This window comes from Trichomycterus rosablanca, unplaced genomic scaffold, assembly GCF_030014385.1.
Source record: "Trichomycterus rosablanca isolate fTriRos1 unplaced genomic scaffold, fTriRos1.hap1 scaffold_184, whole genome shotgun sequence".
Taxonomy (NCBI): domain Eukaryota; kingdom Metazoa; phylum Chordata; class Actinopteri; order Siluriformes; family Trichomycteridae; genus Trichomycterus; species Trichomycterus rosablanca.
The window spans coordinates 57,264-82,259 of NW_026947012.1; the positions used below are offsets into that span (position 1 = coordinate 57,264).

The following is a 24,996-nucleotide window of genomic DNA, read 5'->3' on the forward strand; positions in this document are numbered from 1 at the left end:
GGCTGCATGAAGCTTCTCAGTAACAGCTACAAGTGCTGTTTCCGTAGAATGCGCTGCCTTGAAGCCAGACTGGTACGGATCGTGGAGGTCATTCTGAGTAAGAAAGGCAGATAGTTGGTTATAGACAGCACGTTCAAGAATTTTGGATAGAAAAGAGAGGAGTGAGACAGGTCTGTAGTTGTTAATGTCTGTAGTGTCTAGTGTAGGTTTCTTAAGAAGGGGAATGACCTGAGTCTTCTTAAACGCAGTACGGACAACACCTGATGTCAGGGAGTTGTTGATGATGGGTGTGATGAAGGGGATTAGGTCCTGTGAGATGTCTTTGAGGATGGTGGATGGTATAGGGTCGAGTGTGCATGTAGTGGGATTGCTGGATGAGAGGAGCTGTGCAACCTCATCCATGGTGAGTGGGGTGAAGCTGGTGAGTGTGTTGGTGGGTTGAGGGTCAGTTGAAAGTGGGTCAGTCGGAGAGAAGGATTGATTGATTTTGTCAATCTTGTCCTGAAAGAATGTTGCAGTCAGTAGCAGTAAGAGAGGCAGATGGGGGAGGAGGAAGAGGGTTCAGAAGAGAGGAAAAGATAGCATGAAGCTTACGTGGGTCAGCAGCAGATTGTTCAATCTTGGCTTTGTAAAAAGATGTTTTTGAAGCAGTCACATCGGATGAGAACCTGGACAGCAGATCGTGTTAGGAGTGGAGATCAACACCAAGCTTAGATTTTCTCCACTTTCTCTCAGCTGCCCTTATCTCTCTTCTGTTGCTGCGCAATGCATCTGAAAGCCAAGGAGCAGGGTGAGAAGGTTTTCCTCGTTTAAGGGTAAGAGGACAGAGCTGATCGAGGACAATATTAAACCAGTTAAACATGGCCTACTACTGCTGATATCTCACAAATCAGTGATTATAAATTATTAATGGCATTTGAAATAATAAAAAACTAAGACTAAGATTTGTACTAACTTTTGTATCTTTTCACATTATTATGTATGGTAGAGGGTTAAAGATGTAAATTTGTACAAAGCATGAGATGTCAGAAGTGGGATTCAAAACCACACCTCCAGGGGAGACTGCGATCTAAACGCAGCGCCTTAGACCGCTCGGCCATTCTGACTAGCTAGAGTACCACAGATACCATGCTCGCCTCACAAGGAATAATATTTGTACAAATTCCTTAATCTTTTTACATTATTATGTATGGTAAATTTACTGACTGTAACCCATTTGCTGCACTGTACACTTTGTCACTACGCTGTAAACCATATATCAATAGAAAGGGAGCCCCATATGAGCACTCCAACTGACCAAATAATGTTTTTTGGGTGGACCATTGTTAGCACTGTAACGGCACTAGCGTGTTAGGGTGTGTTTTCTCTGGTATGAGTGTATTAGGTACAGCCTTCTTGTTGGGTTTTTAACTGACTGGATTATTTATTAAGATTATTTATTATTTTTTAAGAGCTCAAACCCTGTTGTGCACCACCCTTAGGCCAGACTTGGTGCTCTGGTTCCCTTCATTGAAGTCTGTATACATCACAGAGCTCACAGTTCCATGGGAGAATTCAACAGAAGAGGCCTATGAGCGCAAGAAACTGCGCCACACAGAACTGGCAGCAGATGCTGCTGGCTGCTGAAAGAACTTGGCATCCATGGACAGGCTCTACGACAAACAATTAGATCAGTCTCTGAAGCGGCCGAAAGAAGCAGCCAGTGGATATGGATCAAGCGGAAGGACCATTGCTGGGCTCAAAGAGCATCGACAGGACCCGCTCACTAATTCCCCCCACACCCCATCCCATTAGAGAACCCAGGTCACAACCCTCCAGGAGGAGGATGAACAAGGTGTACGGTTAGTGCTAGGCTTGACTCGGGGAAGAGGACACCCCCTGCCTTGCATAGTCCCGTGGGCTGCGCCACTTAAATAACCAGGCAATTCTCATGATTGGGCATGGGACACAAGCTCAGGTTTGATCATCCTGTAGCTGTATCGAACCCACGCCTCCAGGGGAGACTGCGACCTGAACGATAAAGGATTTTATTTGTGAACTTCAGCTCCGCATTTAACACGATCATCCCCAATAAACTGGTCAGCAAACTGGTGAACCTGGGCCTGAATTCCTCAATGTGCACCTGGATTATGGATTTTCTCACTGGACGTCCACAAAAGGTCAAAATTGGCAACCACACCTCCTCCACCCTCATCCTAAACACAGGAACGCCGCAGGGTTGTGTGATAAGCCCTATGCTTTTCACACTTTTTACACAGGACTGTACCACCATTCACAATTCCAACAGAATAATTAAAATTTCAGATGACACAACTATAGTTGGACTGATCTCCAACAATCAGGAAATGGCCTACAGGCAGGAGGTAGCTCACTTGTCTGATTGGTGTACATTAAACAACCTGGCTCTTAACACCTCTAAGACAAAGGAGATCGTCATTGACTTTCGAAGAACAAAGGAGATAAACCACCTCCCCCTGCACATCCATGGAAACAAGGTGGAGATGGTGAAAAGCCTGAAATTCCTCAGAGTCTACGTGTCTGACCAGCTGACATGGACCGTTAACACCTCACACCTGATTAAGAAGGCTCAACAAAGACTCTTCTTTCTCAGGAAGCTGAAAAAGGCCAAACTATGGCAGAACCTACTAGTAAACTTTTACAAGAGCACAATAGAAAGTATTCTGACCAGCAATTTCACAGAGTGGTATTCAAGCTGCACTGCCGCCGAGTGTAAGGATCTGCATCGCGTAGTGAAAACAGCTCAATGGATTATTGGCACAGTTAGTATTTAATATTTAAAGCAAAAATGTAAATTCACTTAAAAGTGCAAAGATTTTTATTGTTCTTTCTTTTTTTTGTGATTACTACTACTGTCTTTCTTCTACTGCTGCTACTCTATTGGAGAGATGCCACTCGAAATTGCATTGTACTTGTGTATAGTGACAATAAAGATTCTATTCTTCTATTCTATGCTGCATTATAAAACGAGGGTGCAACGTGTTTGAGCTCACGTACTCTTTTCTATATTATGCGTTGTTTTTGAACCATCACAGACTCAGTTTATTTAAAACGTTGATCTTAGCCTTTAGGACGAACAATGTGAGGTCTTTTATAAAGTGCATTTTTTCTTTGATTTTGTTGGACCTGTAGGAGATTGTCCTGTTCTTGTTGCAGCTCTGCTGGAGGGTTATTTTCTTGGTGTTTGTGGTGGTGGTGGTGGGGCGGTCTTTGTTCCCATTTTGGTTTATTTAGTATATGATGTACTTTACAACGATTTAAATAATGTGAACATTTCCATTTTTGTCGTAAAATACTGCTGTAACAATGTAAATGGACGCTGAATAAACATACTTAAATGGATATTTAAGTATTTAATTACATATTTAAATGGATGTAAAGTACATCATATACTAAATAAACCAAAATGGGAACAAAGACCCCACCACCACCACCACAAACACCAACAAAATAACCCTCCAGCAGAGCTGCAACAATAAACAGAGCAAGATCAGGATGAATACATGATTCAGTTTCTCACATTTTCAGTGATCAAAAGCCTGGGTCCTGGCATCCATGTGGATGTTACTTTGACACGTACCACCTACCTCAGCACTGTTGCAGACCATGTTCACCCTTTGATGAAAACTGTATTCCCTGATGACTGTGTCCTCTAAAGAAGTAGATTTGTTTAAATTATGAGCTGTCAGAAGTGGGATTCGAACCCACGCCTCCAGGGGAGACTGCGACCTGAACACAGCGCCTTAGACCACTCGGCCATCCTGACCTGAATGCACATTATGAAAGACAATTTTCCTCAACACCCCCACATGGCCACAGATTTGTACGGACTGCTGAATCTTTTTACATTATTATGTATGTTAGAGGGTTAAAGACATAAGTTTGAAAGAAGTGGCTGATGCTGGCACCAGCCGATACTGAGCTTTGCAGTTTCCCATATGGTCTAGTGGTCAGGTTTCCTGGTTTTCACCCAGGTGGCACGGGTTTGACTCCCAGTATGGGAATTGCCTTCTATGATTGGACTTGAGCAAAACTTTGCCCATTACTTCCTCTGCGCCTTGTTGCTGTAGCTCAAGCAGCTTTTTCTGTTGGAACTATGACTGCAGTCTATCAGGGGGCAGCCGACATGAGCCACCAGTGGCAGACTGCTGGGAAGCCGTGATCGTATAGTGGTTAGTAATCTGCGTTGTGGCCGCAGCAACCCCGGTTCGAATCTGTGTCATGGCACTGTCTTTTCGTATGCCATGCTTCGAAGGTTTCTATTCTCTCTCTTTTTTTGTCTCTCTAACTCCTTGTGTATGGTTCTCTGTACCCCAGATCCAACAATGCAGGTCTTGTCAATGTGACAAAGACTTGGCAGAGTGGAATGAAGTGGCTGATTCTGGCGTCAGCCAGTGCTGAGCCTTGCAGTTTCCCATATGGTCTAGCGGTCAGGATTCCTGATTTTTACCCAGGTTTTCGACTTCCGGTATGGGAATTGGCCTTTATGATTGGACTCGAGCAAAACTCTGTGTATTAGTTCCTCGGCGCCTTGTTGCTGTAGCTCAAGCAGCTTGCAGTTCAAATCTTAGGCCATGTGGGGGTGTTGAGGAAAACTGGCATTGGTAATGTGCAAGCAAGTCAGGATGGCCAAGCAGTCGTTCAGCTCGCAGTCTCCCCTGGAGCCGTGGGTTTGAATTCCCCTTCTGACAGCTCATGCTTTATACCTTCAAAATGGGAACAAAGATGCAAATGCACATAAGGTATTACAGTTACATATAATCACAAACACCCCACCACCACCATTAAAAAGAAAACCCTCCAGCAGCACTGCAACAAGAACAGAAGAATCTCCTACAAGTCCAACCAAATCAAAGAGAATGCACTTCATAAAAGACCTCATCTCCGAATATGGCTGCATGTTGGCACTGTCGGCTGACTGAGACTTTTTGAACTGCACTATTTTGGCCCTTACATAAAGCAGCATCAACCCTTAAGTCCATCTGTCAGTGGTACAAAGACAGTTATGCAGCATTAACACTCTGCTCTGTCAGTACATTACAATTTGCAAAGGGTAAAAGAGGTTCATAGTAGGGAGAATTAGCTCAAATGGTAGAGCGCTCGCTTAACATGTGAGAAGTAGCGGTATTGATGCCCGCATTCTCCAGTGCAGAAACATTATGATCATTTGAGGCATCACGTAATATGAAACTTGTTGCGTCAATGCTCACTGAAACGCAGCATCAAAATTTACAATGTTACAAATTTACAATTTTTTAAAAATCATTTTTTATTTTTAAATTGCCAAACGCAATAACTTGTAATTTTTCAATTTTGAAATGTTTTTGGTTAAAGCAGCGGTACGTGACATTTTGTTGGTTTTTTATCTGGTGAACTGCTTTGTAAAAGATGAACAGCTGAAACTCACGACATCCCCTTTAAATGCAGCATCAACCCTTAAGTCAGTCTGTCAGTGGTACAAAGACAGTTATTATTTTTTTCAGTTCGTCCTAAAAGCTGGGATGAACATTTTAAATAAACTGAGTCTGTGATGATATAAAAGCACCGCATAATATAGAAAGGAGTACGTGAGATTAAACACGTTGCACTCCTACTTAATGCAGCATCAACACTCTGTTAATCCATTAAAATTTACAAAGGGTAAAGGATAGTTTTTGTAATAGAAAACTAAGACTAACTAGGACTAAGATTTGTACGAACCGTTATATCTTTGCACATTATTATGTATGGTAGAGGTAGGGCTGGACGATATGGCTAAAATTTATATCACAATATAACTCCTAATTTCGGTCGATACGATATAATTCCGATATCGATATGAATAACAGAAATGTCAGAAAAACTGCCAAGAACACCAAAATTGGATGGCTGTACCTGCAAACCTCTTTTCTGGTTTCTGGTAAGAAATACAAGCTGAATACACCACTGAATTAGTCCTTCATCTCTTATCAGCTATTTCGTCTGCTTCTTTTTTAACTGTGGACAGTGGCAAAGCCAGACAATTTCCATAGGGGTGGCCAGACTGGACCATTGCTCACACAGGGGTGGCACAGAAACTGTCTGATACCTTATTTTTGTATGTGGCTAGTAGCTGTTGATCTAGTAGTGTTTTGGTCACTCACTCGTTTACCTATACAGGCAGTGAGTACCATGCAGAATTACATCAAGCCTAGCATAATAAGCTTTTTATTTTTTCTCATATTCCCTGTGAAAAACCAAAATATAGCCTATAACCTTAACAGAATTTCAAAGATATTCATTTGCAATACTTGATCATTTGATTGCAAACTTGTGTGTACTGATGAGACTCATTTGAACCCCAGAACAGGCCAGTGTGAATGCATGGAAAACAAATTTTAATTTTCTTTCAAGAATATGATACATTCTGACCAACACTATTAAGCCAAATCAGCATTGAAAATTAACTTTACTTTTAATAGCCTTCTACAACGCTGGAGCTTCTTAAAACTGCATATTCTCTTTTCAATAGAAGTGTTATTTAAATGCTATTAAATAGTTTTTGAAAAAAAAAAACAAAGTGCTTCTATATGGTAAGTGGAGCTGATAAAATGGACAGTGAGTTTAGAAACAAAGAGGTTTTTTTAATGTTATGTTCTAACCTGTAATAAATTAGGTGGAGGTGGAGGCAAACCGCAAATTAGAAAAACAGTGGCCACATTTCATGTAAATCACGCTGACCTGTTAGAATGAGGTGCGATCTACCAGTATGCACTGTGCGAACAACTGGTAGATCGCGATCGACGTAATGGGCACATCTGATGTATAACAACTGTACTTTTGGTAACCCCTTTGGTGTCCTTCTAAGGAATTGCTCCTGATAACTTTTATTGTTTATTGAAACACAACATTTTCATCACAGATCTGCTTCAAAATTTGTAAGGTCAGTTATCAGATCTTGTATTTCTAAATTAAACTGTAATGAGTGACATTATGAGCTTTAATTAACATATCCTTCTGAGACAGAGCAATTCATTTTTGTCCCCTGTGGGAACATGTGTCCGAGATCTCTAACACAAGCACCATTGATGCAATCCATTTGAGTACTACTGTACTTTATAGAGTACACCCTGGGCTTTTTAGTAATGTCACATTTGTGGGTGTGTGGCAGCTCATGATCTTTCTTGTAATCTTTTCCTAATAATCAAATTGTTTCAAAAGATTTACAAAAAAAAAATGTACAGCAATTTCATTCAATGTCCTTTGTAGTGGACAGCAGGACTTTCTACCCCCTGTATTTAGCCTATTTCTATACAAGGAAGCAGAAGGCTAAGTAAGACAGAAGATTTTATTACAAATGTATGCAAGAGAGTCAGATTTAAGGGGTGGCTTGGTGGGTAGCACTGTCACCTCACAGCAAGAAGGTCCTGGGTTCAATCCCCAGGCGGGCCGCTCTGTGTCCTTTCTGTGTGGAGTTTGCATGTTCTTCCAGTGTCTGTGTGGGTTTCCTGGGGTTAATTGGAGACACTGAATTGCCCTATGGGTGTGTGTGTGTGTCTTCCCTGCAATAAGACACACACAGCAGCGCTTCTGGAGTTTTTAAACACTGTTACTGCTGGACTGAGAATAGTCCACCAACCAAAAAAATCCAGCAAACAGCACCCTGTGGGAAGCGTCCTATGACCGCTGATAAAGGTCTAGAAGATGACCAACTCAAACAGCAGCAATAGATGAGCGATCGTTTCTGAATTTACATCTACAAGGTGAACCAACTAGGTAGGAGTGTCTAATAGAGTGGACAGTGAGTGGACACTCTATTTAAAAACTCCAGCAGTGCTGCTGTGTCTGATCCACTTATACCAGCACAGCACACACTAATACACCACCACAGTGGTAGCCTAGTGGGTAGAGCTTTGGGCTATTACCCAGAATTGGCGGTTCAAATCCAGGCTCTGCTATGCAGCCACTGTTGGGTCCTTGAGCAAGGCCCCTGTCTGCTCCAGGGGTGCTGTACGATGGTTGACCCTGTACTCTGACCCCAGCTTTCAAACAAGCTGGGATATGCGAAGAAAGAATTTCATTGTACTATGTATATATGACAAATAAAGTATGTCTATATCTTTATATCTACCATGTCACTGCAGTGCTGAGAATCATCCACCACCTAAATAATACCTGCTCTGTGGTGCTCATGTCAATAATTGTAGAACTACAAAGTGCTCCAATATGGTAAGTGGAGCTGATGAAATAGACAGTGAGTGTAGAAACAAGGAGGTGGTTTTAATGTTATGGTTGATTAGTGTAAACTCACACACTGTTGTATGTGCTTGCATGACTGTAGGACGCGTTTTCAGTGCATTACCGTAATATCCGTAAAATGTGTCCTTGCGATTTCAGTGCAGCAAAGTTTGTGTAGAGACTGCAGCAGCGGATACTGTGTTTGTTTAGAAATTGTGGTCATACTTTTTTCAACAAGGTAAGTTTATTAAAATAAACGTTTTTTTATATTAGCTTCTGGATATTTTCGGATGCTACGGACAAAACTGTGTTCCAAGGACCAAATCCTTTTAGACTCTTCCACCACCGTTAGCGCTTCTCTCAGTTAGTTCAGCTCATTAAATATATTATCCACAGTATCGCTTACTTTTACAAACCCAATTTCAAAAATGTTTAGACAGAAGAGAAAATGTCAATGTAAATAGACAGCAGTTTGTAAAAGATAGCATACAAACATACATCTCTCTAACATGTGAATAAACGCTTTAGCCAGGGTTGCCAGATTGCTCATTTCAAAGTCTGTCAAAATGGATGGAAAAACTCCCAACATACTCACGAAAAACAGCCGATAATCAGCGCTTAAACAATATTAAACCAGTTAAACATGACCTACTACTGCTGATATCTCACAAATCAGTGATTATAAATTATGAATGGCATTTGAAATAATAAAAAACTAAGACTAAGACTAACTAGGACTAAGATTTGTACGAACTTTTGTATCTTTTCACATTATTATGTATGGTAGAGGGTTAAAGAAGTAAATTTGTATAAAGCATGAGCTGTCAGAAGTGGGATTTGAACTCACGCCTCCAGGGGAGACTGCGACCTAAACGCAGCGCCTTAGACCACTCGGCCATCCTGACTAGCTGGGATTTCATTGATACCACTTTCGCCCACACCGACTAAGATTTGTGCAAACTGCTTAATCTTTTCACATTATTATGTATGGTAGAGGGTTAAAGACGTAAATTTGTATAAAGCATGAGCTATCAGAAGTGGGATTTGAACCCACCCCTCCAGCGAATACTGCATACTGAACACAGTGCCTTAGACTGCTAAACCATTCTGTCTAACTTGGACACTGTTGACACCACTCCCGCCCCACACGAACTAATATTTGTACGAACTCCTGAATCTTTTCACATTATTATGTATGGTAAATGTACTGACTGTAACCCATTTGCTGCACTGTACACTTTGTCACTAGGCTGTAAATCATATATCAATAGAAAGGGAGCCCCATATGAGCACTCCAACTGACCAAATTAAGTTTTTTGGGTGGACCATTCTTGTAATGGTAACGGCACTAGCATGTTAGGATGTGTTTTCTCTGGTATGAGTGTATTAGGTACAGCCTTCTTGTTGGGTTTTAAACTGACTGGATTATTTATTAAGAACTCAAACCCTGTTTGTGCTTGTTGTAGGCTATTCAATCGTCCACTAGATGGCATAATATGAATCCAGTTAATATCGCGTTGGAAAGTTTCATTGCGTGCTGATCTGTGTGGAATACAACTGATGTATGTAGCACTAAGAAGTGGAACGCCTTTTCAGAAGAGTTGAAGCTGTTATAGCTGCAAAGGGTGGGCCGACATCATATTAAACCCTTTGGATTAAGAATGGGATTTCACTCAAGTTCATATGCATGTGAAGGCAGATGAGTAAATACTTTTGGCAATAAAACCTTTTTATATTAATTGAAGTTTTACAGGACAACGTATGTTAAAGTTTGTAATTTATGTCACGTCCTTGTGAGGATTAAAGCAGGTTGCAGAGTCCGGATAGCTCAGTCGGTAGAGCATCAGGGTCCAGGGTTCAAGTCCCTGTTTGGGCAAGTCATTTATTAATGCGTTGTGTAAGCGGTAATGTTCTGTACTACATGGTTTATTTAGAAAGTTGAAGAATTTGTACTTTGTGAGATATTTTCAAGTGAAATATGTACTTGATCAGCTTGAAATAATAGCACGCTATATGTGTAACATGTTCTCCACCCCAAGTAGTTGTACGCCCAGCTGTTGCAAACAGACAGTAAATAGAGGACCGTTTAAATCTATATTCATGTGCAGCCTAATAATGCTAATAATGCAATATCTAAGAGTTTTAGATATTAATACCCACATATTTTATGTTGAATTACATGCATTATTATTTCAGTCCTTGCTTCACAGAGCTGCTTTGTTATTGCACTGCACTAAACAGTTGGTATATCCTGCACTATTTTGTCTACATAATGCAGCATCAACGCTCTGCTCTGTTAGTACATTACAAAGGGTAAAGGTGGTTTCTTCGTCAGGGGAATTAGCTCAAATGGTAGGGCGCTCGCTTAGCATGCGAGAGGTAGCGGAATCGATGGCCGCATTCTCCAAGGCAGAAACATTATGATCATTTAAGGGCATCACGTAATATGAAACTCGTTGCGTCATTGCTTACTGAAACGCAGCATCAAAAATCAGGTCATTCAGTAAGTGTTACAAAGACATTTAGGCTCTGTAATTAATCGTTTTGTTTGACTTTTTTAAATTGACAAACATGCAATAACTTTTAATTTTCGAAATTTGTAATGTCTTGGATTTTTAACACCACTTTTTTGTATCGTTACGTGACCTTTTGATTGTTTATTAAGTGAACTGCTTGGTAAAAGATGAACCGCTGATATTCACAACATTCCCTTTTAAAATGCAGCATCAACACTTAAGTCTGTCAGTGTTACAAAGACAGTTTTTTTCAGTTCGTCCTAAAGGCTGAGATGAACGTTTTAAATAAACTGAGTCTGTGATGGTTTAAAAGCAACACATAATATAGAAAAGAGTACATGAGCTGAAACACTTGAAGGCAAAACGAAATATGAACTCGTTGCGTCATTGCTCACTGAAATGCAGAATCAAAAATCAGGTCAGTCTAGGTTCGACTACTGGCTGACTTGGTTACCTCATGGCTTTTTGGTCTCTTTATGGGTATGGGAAGTGGTCTTTATTGTAGCGTAAAAGAGAGATTTGCATTTAATTATTTTTTTATAATTAATAGCTTCACGAGGCACCACCAACATTTAGTTGTTTGGTTAGGCTAAATTGTTTCAAAAAACCTAATTCATAACATATCAGTCCCTTTCTGTTGGGGTAAATAAATAAAGCAGATTATTTTTCTCACCGAGGTAATTAAAACCACAGCGCTAAGTTTTGAATCGTTGTAATGTTTCTTAAAATAACAAAACATAACACATATAATGACAGTTAATAAGTAGGTGGCATAACTAAGTGGTAATGATAGAAGTATAAATCTGTAGGCGAACTATAACATGAAATTAGCATATGATTCAAGAGATTGTTGTGGATCTTTTGTTAGAATCTATCCGAATTTATCAGAAGGCAAGGTGACGTTCTTTAAAAGTTTTATTCAGAAAAGGTTGGTTCGTCTTCCAGGTCACAAGCAGCTGCGTTCTGAAGCCTCTCCGTCTAAGTGAAGAATACAACAGACCTCGAGTAGAGCGCGCAGTTGTTATTTATAGTTTACCACCACCCCCTAGTGGCCAGGTGTAGAACTACTCCATATAAGGTATGCCTTTTGTTCCAGGCTTCCACTCAGCCAGTTCTAACCGGTTTTATGCCACGTGGCGGTTTGGCACAACTCCGATCACATTCCTTGAATACCAAAATGTTTTAGACCAATATTGTAATGCCCAATAATAATTTAGATTATAACAAGATTTAGAGCCTGATTGAAGCGTATGCTATTGTAACCCATATGAAATATGGAGCTACTAAAACCTCAAAAGTCATTTAAGAGGTGTAATTACTTGTCGTCCCCAAAACAGGGCGCAGTGGTAGAAAAAGACTTTACCTTCATTAGTTTTTCCCTTTTTGGCTTGAGAGATCTTGAGAGGTTGCTGCAGACCAGCTGAGCAATATTCGCTACAAATTGCTACTAAACTGGTTTTTTTTACCAGAGTTCCAGCTATGAACGTGAGGGAGGCGGTTTTGTGTCAAGTAATAAATGTTTGAAACTTCCGTGAGTTTGTTCTGATAGCCTAGCTAGCCACTGTAAAAGGAGAGTACACCTTTCTTTTGAGTTCATACGCTTTTCATTAGAAATGGAAGGAATAAAAAACCAATTGGAGTTATGAGAATGTTCTTTAATGCTTTTCGAAATGATTTAAAAGTATAGCTATGCTAATCGCTTGCTAGTGGCTAGTTAGCAAGTAGAATTACTAATAGCGTGGTGGAGCCTTAAAGGCACAGTGCACATATTCTGTTAAGTCATTCAGTTTGGTTAGATTGATACATCTTAATTATTTACAGCACAACTGTGCTATGATTGAACATATTTTGGTTATCATAATGCACATATTAATGGAGTTTAGTGATGGTTCAATTCAAATTCATGTTAAAGGGATAATTGCACATGTTACAGCTAAAAAGTTGGAAAAGCGTAGTAATTCATTAGTCAGTGCTAAAATACCAATACTGAAGTGATGTTCATGTTAAATGTCAATGTTGCTGTGATGTATGAATGTTAATTAATCATTTGTAGTCAAGGTGCATCCTTAGTTTTTGTACATGTTATAAGATGTTCTGAAATGAAGAAAAGAACTTAATGAGATCTCATTTTAGGGAACATAAAATAATAGGAGCATTCATTGTTCTGCACTATCTGTGTAGATTGGTTTTTCTTAGACGCACAGAAAGACGTAGAGAATTGTGATGGCGAGCCCAGCCCTGTGAAACTGTTGATGGTCGTAGAAGCGGTGTGGCCTACCGTTTACAGAAGACTCCGGATATATCAGAGTTTTTGCCCAGGACCAGATAAGAACCTACTCACACTATTTACTCTACCTGGGTAAAACAGCCATAGGAAAATACCTTTAATACACACATTCAAGGACTAGAACTTAATTTTTGAATCTATACCTCTTTAAATATAAGGAGTGGTATTGAATTGAAGATCTCTTGCACTTAACATAATTCCTATTTGTAAGAGCTATTTTATTTCTTTATTTCTAATTTTTTTTTGCAGCACTGTATGTGATATTTCATTGCTTGTGTGGCAATAAATGTGTTAGCTGTTTAACTTCACCTTAACTCCTCTTATGATTTCGAAGTATACCGCTGTTCGAACCTAGTTAAATGTTAGTGCCTTTTTGTTACTGTTATTAGCAAGCTTAGGTGCTACACTATCAATTATTAGTAGAAACAAATTAAACAGGGTAGCGAAGCCAACAATTCATCGTGAGCACCTGAAAAACGTGTACCTGTCCGCTGAAGGAAAACTGCAGGGGAGGGTCCGGAGCCGAATCACCTCAACGTCGGTCGGTTTCTCTGTTCAGGCCCTGATTCATGAACAAATGGCTTTGTCTGCCAGCAGAACTAATCCCAGACTCCGCGACACAGCGACCGTTGGTTCAAAGTTGTTCAAATCGGACTGAAGCGCTTCCCTTTCTTTGTCTTTGCCAGTGCTGTGCTTGCAGTTTCCCATGTGGTCTAGCGGTCAGGATTCCTGGTTTTCACCCAGGCGGCCCGGGTTCAACTCCCGGTATGGGAATTGGTCTTTATGATTGGACTTGAGCAAAACTTTGCCTATTAGTTCCTCGGCGCCTTGTTGCTGTTGCTCATGTGTCTTGTTCTGTTGGAACTATGACTGCAGTCTACCAGGGAGCAGCCAACGTGAGCCACCAGTGACTGACCGCTGGGAAGCCGTGGTCGTATAGTACTCTGCGTTGTGGCCGCAGCAACCCCGGTCATGGCACTGTCCTTTTGTATGCCATGTTTGGAAGGTTTCTATGCTCTTCTCAGGCAAGAGACAGAAATGAGGCTGAAGCTTCAGGAAAGTCATGACCGTGGTTCCACAGGGGCCAGTGGCGCAATGGATAATGCGTCTGACTACGGGTCAGAGGATTCTAGGTTTGACTCCTGGCTGGCTTGGTTACCTTGTGCCTTTTTTTGTCTCTCTAACTCTTTGTGTATGGTTCTCTGTACCCCAGATTCAACAATGCAGGTCTTGTCAAGGTGACAAAGGCTTGTCAGAGGAAAGAAGTTGGATGAGTGTATTATTCTCTGTACCACACATTCAACAATGCAGCTCTGGTCAAGGTGACAAAGGCTTGTCAGAGCGGAAAGAAGTGGCTGATGCTGGTGTCAGCGGGTGCTGAGCCTTTCCCATATGGTCTAGCGGTTAGGATTTCTCGTTTTTAGCCAGGTAGCCTGCGCCTGACTCCCGGTGTATGAGGGAGTCTATCAGGGAGCAGCCGACGTGAGCCACCAGTGGCTGACTGCTGGAAAGCTGTGATTGTATGGTGGTTAGTACTCTGCGTTGTGGCAACAGCAACCCCGGTTCGAATCCAGGTCATGGCACTGTCTTTTTGTATGCTGTGCTTCTCTCCTCGGTCAAGAGAAATGGGGCTGGAGCGTTAGGGAGGTCACGACCGCGATCATGCAGGGATCAGTGGCGCAATGGATAACGCATCTGACTACGGATTAGAAGATTCTAGGTTTGACTCCTGGCTGGCTTGGTTACCTTATGCCTTTTTTTCTCTCTAACTCCTTGTGTGTGGTTCTCTGTACCCCAGATCCAACAATGCAGGTCTTGTTAAGGTGACAAAGACTTGGCAGAGCAGAAAGAAGTGGCTGATGCTGGTGTCAGCCGGTGCAGAGCCTTGCGGTTTCCCATATCGTCTAGCGGTCAGGATTCCTGGTTTTCACCCAGGCTGCCAGAGTTCGGCTCCTGGTATTGGAATTGGTCTTTATGATTGGACTTGAGCAAAAATTTGCCAGTTGGGTTCTTTGTAAGGGGAATTAGCTGAAATAATAGAGCGCTCGCTTAGCGTGCCGGGTCAATGCCCGCATTCTCCAGTGCAGAAATATTGTGATCATTTAATTGCGTAAGTTTATTAAACCAGAAGTTTAATGCAGATTCCAAACTCGATATCAATGGGACCCTACAACGGCAAAATAACATATCAAGGACAATCGCAGCAATGTTATATATGCAATTCACATGAACACCAGGTTAAAGACTGTACTAAACTCAAGTGTTGAAAGTGTGGTGAGTTTGGTCATAAAGGGAAACAATGTACCAATAGTGAGACATGTAATTTATGTGGTGGACAAGGCCATACGTACTTTGGATGTCCAAAATAATATAGTAACAAAGCAAAAGCTGGACAACTAAATGTAAAACACGTAATCAACAACGACTCTAACGTGACTGCAAAGGAAAAACAAACAAATGAAGAGAAGCTTGGAGAAGAAACGAAACATGATGATGGTGTTGAAAGTTCCAGCGACAGCGGTGAATCATCCAGTGGAGACTTGAGTGAATCCAGCACCGACGAATCATTAGAATCTTCCGTCACGGATACAAGCAACGAAGACACGACGTCTCTCACCGAACAACCCAACAAACATTCCAATCAAGCAGGGAGCGGAACACAAGAAGTGGAGGAAGAAGACGACGGAAAAGACTCTAAAGATAAGGGTGAAACTTTTTTATCTTCTTTAGAAAATGTATCAAATACAGGGACACAGGACCACCCTACAGTTATGCAGCCTAAAAAAAGACGTAAAAGTACAGAATTGTCAGAAAAAAGTGTAAATAAAAAAGCGAAAAGTAAAAGGTCACAAAAAAACAAACAAAAAATGTTTATTAAATTAACAAAACATAACATATAATACAACACAACATATAACATATAATACAACACATATAATGACAGTTAATAAGTAAGTGGCATAACTAAGTGGTAATGACAGAAGTATAAATCTGTAGGCGAACTATAACATGAAATTAGTGTATGATTCAAGAGATTTAGAGCCTGATTGAAGCGTATGCTATTGTAACCCATATGAAATATGGAGCTACTAAAACCTCGTCATTCAAGAGGTGTAATTACTTGTCGTCCCCAAAATAGGGCGCAGTGGTAGAAAAAGACTTTACCTTTGTTAGTTTTTCCCTTTTTGGCTTGATAGATCTTTAGAGGTTGCTGCAGACCAGCTGAGCAATATTCGGTACAAAATAATACATAATGGTTTAAAATATTGACTTTTAGCATATATTAGAGCTGATAAACTGTTTTGTTCTTTTTTTTTTACCAGAATTCCAGCTATGAACGTGAGGGAGGCGGTTTTCTGTCAAGTGTTTGAAACTCCCGTGAGTTTATTATGATAGCCTAGCTAGCCACTGTAAAGGGAGAGTACACCTTTCTTTTGAGTTCATACGCTTTTCATTAGAAATGGAAGGAATAAAAAACCAATTGGAGTTATGAAAATGTTCTTTAATGCTTGTCGAAATGATTTTAAAGTATAGCTATGCTAATCGCTTGCTAGTGGCTAGTTAGCAAGTAGAATTACTAATAGCGTGGTGGAGCCTTAAAGGCACAGTGCACATATTCTGTTAAGTCATTCAGTTTGGTTAGATTGATACATCTTAATTATTTACAGCACAACTGTGCTATGATTGAACATATTTTGGTTATCATAATGTACATATTAATGGAGTTTAGTGATGGTTCAATTCAAATTCATGTTAAAGGGATAATTGCACATGTTACAGCTAAAAAGTTGGAAAAGCGTAGTAATTCATTGGTCAGTGCTAAAATACCAATACTGAAGGGATGTTCATGTTAAATGTCAATGTTGCTGTGATGTATGAATGTTAATTAATCATTTGTAGTCAAGGTGCATCCTTAGTTTTTGTACATGTTATAAGATGTTCTGAAATGAAGAAAAGAACTCAATGAGATCTCATTTTAGGGAACATAAAATAATAGGAGCATTCATTGTTCTGCACTATCTGTGTAGATTGGTTTTTCTTAGACGCACAGAAAGACGTAGAGAATTGTGATGGCGAGCCCAGCCCTGTGAAACTGTTGATGGTCGTAGAAGCGGTGTGGCCTACCGTTTACAGAAGACTCCGGATATATCAGAGTTTTTGCCCAGGACCAGATAAGAACCTACTCACACTATTTACTCTACCTGGGTAAAACAGCCATAGGAAAATACCTTTAATACACACATTCAAGGACTAGAACTTAATTTTTGAATCTATACCTCTTTAAATATAAGGAGTGGTATTGAATTGAAGATCTCTTGCACTTAACATAATTCCTATTTGTAAGAGCTATTTTATTTCTTTATTTCTACGTTTTTTTTGCAGCACTGTATGTGATATTTCATTGCTTGTGTGGCAATAAATGTGTTAGCTGTTTAACTTCACCTTAACTAGGGGGTCTTTTCTGTCTCTTGTTTATTGACTTGCTAGCTTCTTCGGTAATAATAGTCTTTATATGTGTTCCTCAGGCTTATTTTCATCCGTGTCCAGAGATGTGAACCGGTTGTGCAGACTATTCCAGAAAACTTCAGGTATTTTGGTCAAGTCAAAGTTAGGAACAGACTGTTGTCTAGTCCGTTTGTGCAGCTTGACTCTAATTTTTGATGTTAAACGTTCATGATCAGTTCCACAGTCAGCTCCTGGCTGTGTTTTCACGGTAATGATAGACGACCTCCATCTTTGGCGAACACATATGTAGTCAATCTGATTCTTATAGGCCCCATTTGGTGATGTCCATGTGTAGAGTCTCCTTTTGTGATGTTGAAAGAAAGTGTTCATGATGGACAGTTGATTTTTTGTACAAAAGTCAATTAATCTTTCTCCAGCTTCATTTCGTTTGCTAAGTCCAAACTTTCCAACAACAGTTCCTTGTTTGCCATGGCCCACTTTGGCATTAAAATCTCCCATGATAATGAGTAAGTCTTGATTTTGCGTCCTGTCAATTTCCTCTTGAACTTGTTCATAGAATAGTTCAACGTCCTCCTCCTTGGCATCTGTTGTTGGTGAGTAGACTTGTATGACTGTGACATGGATTGGTGCTCCTTGTAGTCGTATCGAGATGACTCTATCGCTGACTGTGTTGTACTTCAGGACAGTATTGGCCAGTCTTTGATTAAGAATAAAGGCAACGCCATTTCGTCTTTGGTTATCATTTCCAGAATAGTAGACCCAATGTTCGTTTGACTGGAAATGTCCGGATTGAGTCCACTTTAGTTCACTAATTCTGAGTAAATCAAGTCCTGTTCTGTCCATTTTGGCTTTGACAATGTCGAGTTTGCCTTGGTTCATGGTTCGTACATTCCAAGTTCCTAGTCTGATGATATATCTGATTTGATCTTCCCTTTCGACCAAGCGACATCAGCACCAAGACGACCTTGCGGCTTTGATCCTGGCGCATCATAAGCATTGATTCTACTCAAGACGACCATCGGCTCTTCCCCAGTAGCTTGTTGAGTGCCTTTCGACCTAGGGGCGCATCTTCCAGCACTATATCGCATTCCTTTAGTTGTACGCTACATCAAGTTTTCTTGGCATAGTACGGAAGTAGATTGCCAGGCCTTTCTCCTGCGCAGTAATGTGGTACCTGTGAGGAGCCACACTGGATCAGTGTTGTAGCCATTGTCAATACGAGATTGATAAGAGATTGATAATTTGCTTCCATCACGCAACGTCCTGCTGCCGACATTGGGCTGTACGTTTAGTCTGGCACCTCAGTTGAGACCTATCCCCCTTGGGGGCCCCTGCTAGCATAATACACTTGGCTCTAAACTGCTTTTAGCCAGGTGGCCTGCATTCGACTCCCGGTATATGAGGGAGTCTATCAAGGAGCAGTCAACATGAGCCACCAGTGGCTGACCACTGGGAAGCTTGATTGTATGGTGGTTAGTACTCTGCGTTGTGGCCGCAACAACCCCGTTTCGAATCCAGGTCATGGCACTGTCTTTTTGTATGCCGTGCTTCTCTCCTCGGGCAAGAGACAAAAATGGGGCTGGAGCTTCAGGGAGGTCATGACCACACTAATGCAGGGGCCAGTGGCGCAATGGATAGCGCGTCTGACTACGGATCAGAAGATTCTAGGTTCGACTCCTGGCTGGCTCGGTTACCTTATTACCTGTTAAGGTGACAAAGGCTTGGCAGAGCGAAAATAAGTGGCTGATGCTGGTGTCAGCTGGTGCAGAGCCTTGCAGTTTCCCATATGGTCTAGCGGTCAGGATTCCTGGTTTTCACCCAGGCGGCGGAGTTCGACTCCTGGTATTGGAATTGGTCTTTATGATTGGACTTGAGCAAAAATTTGCCTATTCGGCTCTTTGTAAGGGGAATTAGCTCAAATGGTAGAGTGCTCGCTTAGCATGCGAGAGGTAGTGAGATCAATGCCCGCGTTCTCCAGGTTTTAAAATTATGTAGAGAAACAGATGGACTACAGTCAGTAATTGTAGAACTACAAAGTGCTTCAATATGGTAAGTGGAGCTGATAAAATGGACAGTGAGTTTAGAAACAAAGAGGTTGTTTTAATGTCATGTTCTAACCCAGGGGTGGGGAACCTTCTACCCACTGAGGGCCAGTTTAATAATTACATATCTGGTCACGGGCCACAGACTACAATGACGCAACATAGAGCCAAATTAATATAGGCTTTATAAATACATGATGCTGATGGTATGTAGTGTTTATATTTGATCTCAGACTAACCTTATCATAATTTCAATGTGACGGTTGTGAATGTTTGGTCTTGACCAGCTGTGAAATATCTGGGGGCAATGATGTCGTGGCAACACGCAACCAGTATGTGGCAACATAACTCGTATTTGTTATGTCTGTTGTATCGTCTAAAGTTTAATTAATTGCATAAAGCCCAGACAATAAAATCTAGGAAATATATGGCGGGCCACATTTGATTGAGCGGGGGGGCCGTATACGGCCCACGGGCCGGAGGTTCCCCACCCCTGTTCTAACCTGTAATATATTGCATTTCTTAAAATGTCCACTAGGTGGAGGCAATCCGCAAATTTACAAAAACAGTGGCCACATTTCATGTCAATCACGTTGACCTGTTAGAGTGCTGGAGTCTAAACCTGTAAAACTCTCTGATATTTTACTCTTAACGATTTCACATTGTAACAACATCTTCTGTTGTTTTAACCCGAGGTGGCTCTGACGGAAACCTGTTCACCCTCTCGAGGTTAAAGACTGCAAGTCGGGCCCGCAGTGCCAAACATGCTGCTCCTACTAGATGTGACGGACACCTGGCGTGTTTGCACCAAAAATGTCCAGAACTTAAAACGGACTTTATCACAGACTGGACTGAACAATGAAGAACTTACATTATTTTTTTGCTAGTTACAACTTTCAGTTCAATTTAATTTTGTGTTTGTATGATTTGTGTAAATCCTATTAATTTAAAGTATCCTCCAAGCCACCCAAGAAGGACGGGTCCCTGCTGAGTCTGGTTCCTCTCAAGGTTTCTTCCTGAGTTTTTCCCTGCCACAGTCGCCCTCGGCTTGCTCAATAGGGGTTTTTGGTCTGTTGGTCCTGGATTTTGTAAAGTTGCTTTGAGACAATGTTCATTGTAAAAAGCGATATATAAATAAATTTGACTTGACATGTGTCTGAGATCTCTAACTCAAGCACCGTTTATGCAATCCATTTGATTGCAGCTCATGAACTTTCTTTTAAAAATGAAAAGCATGAGTTGGCAGTGGTGGGACTGGAACACGCGCAGGAGCCTTAATCCAGCGCCTTAGACCACTCGGCCACGCTACCACTGGTTAAGGTGCTGATCGAAACGAGCAACTACGTATGCAATTTCTACCTGCATTTTCCAATAGAAGTCAAAGAGGTTGCAAGTGCAATTGCCACACGTGTGATAGCTCAGTCGGTAGAGCATCAGACTTTTAATCTGAGGGTCCAGGGTTCAAGTCCCTGTTTGGGCGAGTTGTTTCTTACTGCATTAGGTGAGCGGTAATGTTCCGTACTACGTGCTTTGTTTAGAATGATGAAGAATTTGTACTTTGTGAGATATTTCTAAGTAAAATAGCATGTACTTGATAAGCTTGAAATAATAGCACTCTGTGTGTGTAACATGTTCTCCATACCAACTAGTTGTTTTAAACAGACTGTAGTAAATATAGGACCGTTTAAATCTATATTTATGTGCAGCCTAATAATGCACTGAGTTTTAGATATTAATACCCACGTATTTTATGTTGAATGACATGCATCATAATTTTAGTTCTTGCTTCACAGAGCTGCTTTGTTATTGCTCTGCACTAAACAGTTGGTATATCCTGCACTATTTTGGCCCCTACATAATGCAGCATCAACCCTTAAGACAGTCTGTCAGTGGTACAAAGTTACGATTTGGTTCAGTTCGTCCTAAAGGCTGTGATAAACGTGAGTACGTGAGCTTAAACACGTTGAACCCCCACTTTATAATGCAGCATCAATGATCTGTTAGTACATTACAATTTACAAAGGGTAAAGGAGAACTCATTATAAGGGGAATTAGCTCAATTGGTAGAGCGCTTGCTTCGCGTGCGAGAGGTAGTGGGATCGATGCCCGCATTCTCCAATTCAGAAACATTATGATCGTTTAAAGGCAACACGTAATGTAAGACTTGTTTCGTCATTGCTCACTGAAACGCTGCGTCAAAAATGAGGTCAGTTTACGCTTTATTTTCATTCATCGTTTAGTTTAAAGACCTTTATTAATTTTTTTAATTGACAAACATGCAATAACTTTGAAACAATCTTAAAACAAATCTTTTCACATTATTATGTATGGTAGAGGGTTAAAGATGTAAATTTGTATATAGCATGCGCTGTCAGAAGTGGGATTCGAACCCACACCTCCAAGGGAGACTGTGACCTGAACACAGCACATTAGACAGCTCGGCCATGCTGACTAGTGAGTACTTTTGGCAATATAGTGTATTAAGTGACTTCAAAAGAGTCGAAACAGGTATAAAACCTTTTTATATGAATTGAAGTTTTACAGGACAACGTATGTTAAAGTTTGTAATTCAAGTCACGTCCTTGTGAGGATTAAAGCAGGTTGCAGAGCCCGGGTAGCTCAGCCGGTAAAGCATCAGACTTTTAATCTGAGGGTCCAGGGTTCAAGTCCCTGTTCAGGCAAGTTGCTTCCTACTGCATTAGGTAAGCGTTAATGTTAATGAGATGTTTGTAAGTGAAATAGCATGTACTTGATCAGCTTGAAATAATAGCACACTGTATGTGTAACATGTTCTCCACACCATCTAGTTGTACGTCCAGCTGTTTCAAACAGATTGTAGTAAAAAGAGGACAGTTTAAATCTATATGTATGTGCAGCCTAATAATGCACTGAGTTTTAGATATCAATACCCACATATTTTATGTTGAATAACATGCATTATAATTTCAGTTCTTGCTTCACAGAGCTGCTTTGTTATTGCACTGCACTAAACAGTTGGTATATCCTGCACTATTGTGGCCCTTTCATAATGCAGCATCAATGCTCTGTTAGTACATTACAATTTACAAATGGTAAAGGAAGGTCCTTTATAAGGGGAATTAGCTCAAATTGTGGAGCGCTCGCTTAGCATGCGAGAGGTAGTGAGATCGATGCCCGCGTTCTCCAGGTTTTAAAATTATGTAGAGAAACAGATGGACTACAGTCAGTAATTGTAGAACTACAAAGTGCTTCAATATGGTAAGCGGAGCTGATAAAATGGACAGTGAGTCTAGAAACAAGGAGGTTGTTTTAATGTTATGTTCTAACGTGTAATAAATTGCATTTCTGAAAATGTCCACTAGGTGGAGGCAAACCCCAAATTTACAAAATTGCTCCTGATGACTACTGTTTATTGAAACAACATTTCCATCACAGATCTGCTTCAAACTTAGGGAAATCCGCTGTCAGAACTCGGACACAGTCTCTATGTTCAAGTCTAGATTGAAAACATATTTATTTACTCAGGCTTTTGATTGGTCTTTTCAAACTAAACAAGCAAACCTAGTTATGCTGTAATAGTTAGGGGTGCTGGAGTCTAAACCTGTAAAACTCTCTGATATTTTACTCTTAACGATTTCACATTGTAACAACATCTTCTGTTGTTTTAACCCGAGGAGGCTCTGACGAAACCTGTTCACCCTCTCGAGGTTAAAGACTGCAAGTCGAGACTGCAGTGCCAATAATGCTGCTCCTACTAGATGTGACGGACACCTGGCGTGAATGCACCAAAAATGTCCAGAACTTAAAACGGACTTTATCACAGACTGGACTGAACAATAAAGAACTTACATTATTTTTTTGCTAGTTACAACTTTCAGTTCAATTTTATTTTGTGTTTGTATGATTTGTGTAAATCCTATTTATTTAAAATATCCTCCAGGCCACCCAAGAAGGACGGGTCCCTGCTGAGTCTGGTTCCTATCAAGGTTTCTTCCTGAGTTTTTCCCTGCCACAGTCGCCCTCGGCTTGCTCAATAGGGGTTTTTGGTCTGTTGGTCCTGGATTTTGTAAAGTTGCTTTGAGACAATGTTCATTGTAAAAAGCGCTATATAAATAAATTTGACTTTACATGTGTCTGAGATCTCTAACTCAAGCACCGTTTATGCAATCCATTTGAGTACTACTGTACTTCATAGAGTACATCCTGAGCTTTTTATTAATGTCACATTTGTGGGTGTGTGGCAAGCAGCTCATGAACTTTCTTTTAAAAATGGCTGCCATGTCATATTTCACGTTTTATGGAAATAAGCAAAGTAAGAGATCAGTTTTGTTCAATATGAGTCGTAACTTCAGTTTATAAAGATTACAGAAATGTACAGCAATTTTAACCCTTTCTAAACAAAACACTTATCCAATGTCCCTTGTTGTGGCCAGCAGGACTAACTGCCCCCTGTTTTAGCCTATTTCTATACAAGGAAGCAGAGAGCTGAGTGAGTAAGGCAGAAAATATTTTATTACAAATTTATGCAGGAAATTCAGGTGGTGGTGTGTTAGTGTGTGTTGTGCTGGAATGACTGGATAAGACACAGCAGCGCTGCTGGACTGAGAATAGTCCACCAACCAAAAACATCCAGCCATCAGCACCCAGTGGGAAGCGTCCTATGACCACTGATGAAGGTCTAGAAGATGATCAACTCAAACAGCAGCGATAGATGAGTGATCGTTTCGGACTTTACATCTACAAGGTGGACCAACTAGGTAGGAGTGTCTAATAGAGTGGACAGTGAGTGGACACGGTATTTAAAAACTCCAGCAACGCTGCTGTGTCAGATCCACTCATGCCAGCACAACACACACTAACACACCACCACCATGTCAGTGTCACTGCAGTGCTGAGAATGATCCACCATCCAAATAATACCTGCTCTGTGGTGGTCCTGTCAATAATTGTAGAACTACAAAGTGCTTCTATATGGTAAGTGGAGCTGATAAAATAGACAGTGAGTGTAGAAACAAGGAGGTGGTTTTAATGTTATGGTTGATTAGTGTAAACTCACACACTGCTGTTTGTGCTTGCATGACTGTAGGACGCGTTTTCAGTGCATTACCGTAATATCCATAAAATGTGTTCTTGAGTTTTCAGTGCAGAAAAGTTTGTGTAGAGACTGCAGCAGCGGATACTGTGTTTGTTTAGATTTTATAGTCATACTTTATTAACAAGTTTAAGGTAAGTTTATTAAAATAAACGTTTTTTGTATATTAGCTTCTGGATATTTTCGGATGCTACGGACAAAACTGTGTTGTACTGCTATGATGATACGACTATGTTCCAAACCCTTTTAGACTCTTCCACCACCGTTAGCGCTTCTCTCAGTTAGTTCAGCTCATTAAATATATTATCCACAGTATCGCTTACTTTTACAAACCCAATTGCAAAAATGTTTAGACAGAAGAGAAAATGTCAATGTAAATAGACAGTAGTTTGTAAAAGA

General features: G+C 40.7%; 1 protein-coding gene and 5 non-coding genes across 6 annotated transcripts; 2 read left to right on the forward strand and 4 right to left on the reverse strand.

Moving 5' to 3' along the window:
* Window positions 1-1,023: 1,023 nt before the first annotated feature.
* Window positions 1,024-1,106, reverse strand: trnal-uag (transfer RNA leucine (anticodon UAG)). The gene has a single exon. It is a non-coding gene; the product is annotated as a tRNA-Leu (tRNA).
* Window positions 1,107-3,701: 2,595 nt separating this feature from the next.
* On the reverse strand, window positions 3,702-3,784 carry trnal-cag (transfer RNA leucine (anticodon CAG)). Its single transcript has one exon. It is a non-coding gene; the product is annotated as a tRNA-Leu (tRNA).
* A 5,252-nt stretch (window positions 3,785-9,036) lies between these two features.
* On the reverse strand, window positions 9,037-9,119 carry trnal-uag (transfer RNA leucine (anticodon UAG)). Its single transcript has one exon. It is a non-coding gene; the product is annotated as a tRNA-Leu (tRNA).
* Window positions 9,120-13,719: 4,600 nt separating this feature from the next.
* trnae-uuc (transfer RNA glutamic acid (anticodon UUC)) lies at window positions 13,720-13,791 on the forward strand. Its single transcript has one exon. It is a non-coding gene; the product is annotated as a tRNA-Glu (tRNA).
* A 3,858-nt stretch (window positions 13,792-17,649) lies between these two features.
* LOC134306050 (craniofacial development protein 2-like) lies at window positions 17,650-18,694 on the reverse strand (the record flags this gene model as incomplete). Its single annotated transcript, XM_062990286.1, has 2 exons — window positions 18,615-18,694; window positions 17,650-18,415 (listed from the first exon to the last, which is right to left on the reverse strand). Coding segments are annotated over exons 1-2 (846 nt in total), but the record flags the coding sequence as incomplete, so codon positions are not given.
* A 406-nt stretch (window positions 18,695-19,100) lies between these two features.
* On the forward strand, window positions 19,101-19,173 carry trnar-acg (transfer RNA arginine (anticodon ACG)). Its single transcript has one exon. It is a non-coding gene; the product is annotated as a tRNA-Arg (tRNA).
* The last annotated feature ends 5,823 nt before the right edge of the window (window positions 19,174-24,996 follow it).